At 39.1% G+C, this 2,213-nt stretch overlaps 1 protein-coding gene across 1 annotated transcript; it reads left to right on the top strand.

Annotated features, from left to right (window-relative positions):
- Positions 1-272: 272 nt before the first annotated feature.
- Positions 273-1,985, top strand: LOC106002521 (protein FAM102B-like; the record flags this gene model as incomplete). Its single annotated transcript, XM_013037385.1, has 4 exons — positions 273-393; positions 524-713; positions 825-952; positions 1,916-1,985. Coding segments are annotated over 4 exons (509 nt in total), but the record flags the coding sequence as incomplete, so codon positions are not given.
- Positions 1,986-2,213: the final 228 nt, after the last annotated feature.

Consider the following 2,213-nt stretch of genomic DNA (forward strand, 5'->3'; position numbering starts at 1 on the left):
CAAGCCCCAGGACCACCAGCACAAAAAATAAAAATAAAATGAACACAAAACTGTAATGGTTGTAAAACAGTGTTGTTAAATGCTACAAAAGTATTGGAATTCTTCAAAGAAATTAAGATATTTAACTTTTATTTCTTGTTATACTGTTGTTTTTGTTGTACTAATTTAAAGGACTCATTATCCACCCTATCATCATGTAAACTTCATGATAATGAACATGGCAGAAGTTATAGAAGACAAATGAACTATAAACTAGTTGTTAGTAGTATTAGCAACATCATGTTGTGCTTTTTGCAGATCTTTCAGCAAAGAGTGCGTCTGTTCCTGATGAACTTGGTGCCTGTGGACATTCCAGAACATCGAGCTATGCAAGCCAGCAGTCCAAAGTATCAGGTAGAGGCTCACAGTGCAACTGAATTCCTTGTTGTTCTGAGGGGTCTTGAAACTGCTATGGCATGGGCAGTCATTAGACCACATAATGTCTGCTATTAGAATTACATCCAAGATGGTTTTTCTCTGACAGGGTACAGCTCATGTCACTCCCGATCATCTAGTTTCTCCGAGTTCTGCCACCGGAGAAACACTTCGGTGGGAAGTACCTCAACAGGAATTGAAAGTATCCTCGAGCCATGTGATGAAATTGAGCAAAAACCAACTGAATCAACTCTTGATACGGCTGATAAAGAAGATACAAACTCTGAAAAGCTCAACAGGTATCTTTTTAGCTTCAAGGATAAATTTAAATTGGAGAGGGAGAAAAAAAAAAAACCTTTGTTTTCATGACAGTTAATAAAAAGGAGGGAAAACTGTGATTGTTTCCCAAGATGTCCGATGAAACAGGACTCCGTAGAATCTCAGCTGAAACGAGTGGATGACACCAGAGTGGATGCAGATGACATTGTGGAGAAAATACTGCAAAGCCAAGACTTCAGCCTCGACTCCAGTGCAGAAGGTGTGTAGGTTGCTGCAGTCTAGCTCTGTGAGGCTCCTGGGGGCAGCTGGGAAAAGGCACGACACCATGCTGGCTACTGCTGCATGTCAATGAAAAAAATCTACACTTTATAGCTCTTTTTTTTTCTGAGACTGAATATTGAGTTTGGAACAGGAATAAACTTTAGTTAAAAGAGATCCTGCAGGGGGACCAGTCGCTCACACCTGTAATCCTAGCTAATCAGAAAGCTAAGATCTAAGGATCACAGTTCAAAGCTAGTGTGTACAGAAAAGTCCTTATCTGAAAGTGGTAGCTTTGAGTGATAAAGCTAAAGGACAACATCTAGGCTCTGAGTTCAAACTCTAGTACCCATCCCCTCCCAAAAAAAGGAGAGAAATCAGTTTAAAGGGGTGTGCTTTCATGACAGAGCAGTTGTTCAGCAGGGGTGAGGCCTGGGTTTAATCCCAGCACCCAGGAGAGACAAAAGAAAGAAAGCTTTCATTATCCTTTTAAATTATGCTTCAGTGCCTACCACATCCATATACTTTAGAACAGAGTTTCTGGTCACTGTTACCGTTGAGAGGGTTGAAATAATAGAATCCTTCAACCCTCCTCAGCGTTTTTCCTACAGCTGAACAATTATATGCCACCATCTTGAAAGGTGTAATTATTCATGCTAGGGTGGATAGAGGACACAACAATGAACTTCCATTTCAATGAGTAACTAATTGTAAAGAGAAATAAATTCAACCTTGTGAAAACTTGTAGAAAGGGCTGTCTTCATGACTCAGTGAAAAGAAAAAGATCATTAGCAAAGCTGATGAAAAATGACGTTTAAAATATGTAGGGCTTTTTGGAATTTTACAGTTTTTAATCACTTTTACAAACCAAAATGTAAAATATGAATTACTGCAGTAGGCCTGTTATTTGTCAATGATCTAATAATTGTCCATCTAATGAGCACTTTAAATGTATATATTGCAGAAGAAGGACTGAGATTATTTGTGGGGCCTGGTGGAAGTACAACTTTCGGCAGCCATCATCTTCCCAACAGGTATGTATACAAAGTAGAGTGCCTTAGTGTGGACTGACAAATTCACAAGTAAGTTTTTACTGTACTGAGGCAGACAGTGCAAATAGCACTTAGAGGAGAACTGCTGTTCCTACTGAGGCTCTCACATGTCCTTGTTCTGGGTTTGTTAATACTCTGTTGTATAAGTTCGTTTGTTAATTTCCTAAGATGTACTTTCAGAATGTATTAGTGATAAAAGACTAGTAGGGC

Source organism: Dipodomys ordii, unplaced genomic scaffold (genome assembly GCF_000151885.1).
Source record: "Dipodomys ordii isolate 6190 unplaced genomic scaffold, Dord_2.0 Scaffold12860, whole genome shotgun sequence".
NCBI lineage: Eukaryota > Metazoa > Chordata > Mammalia > Rodentia > Heteromyidae > Dipodomys > Dipodomys ordii.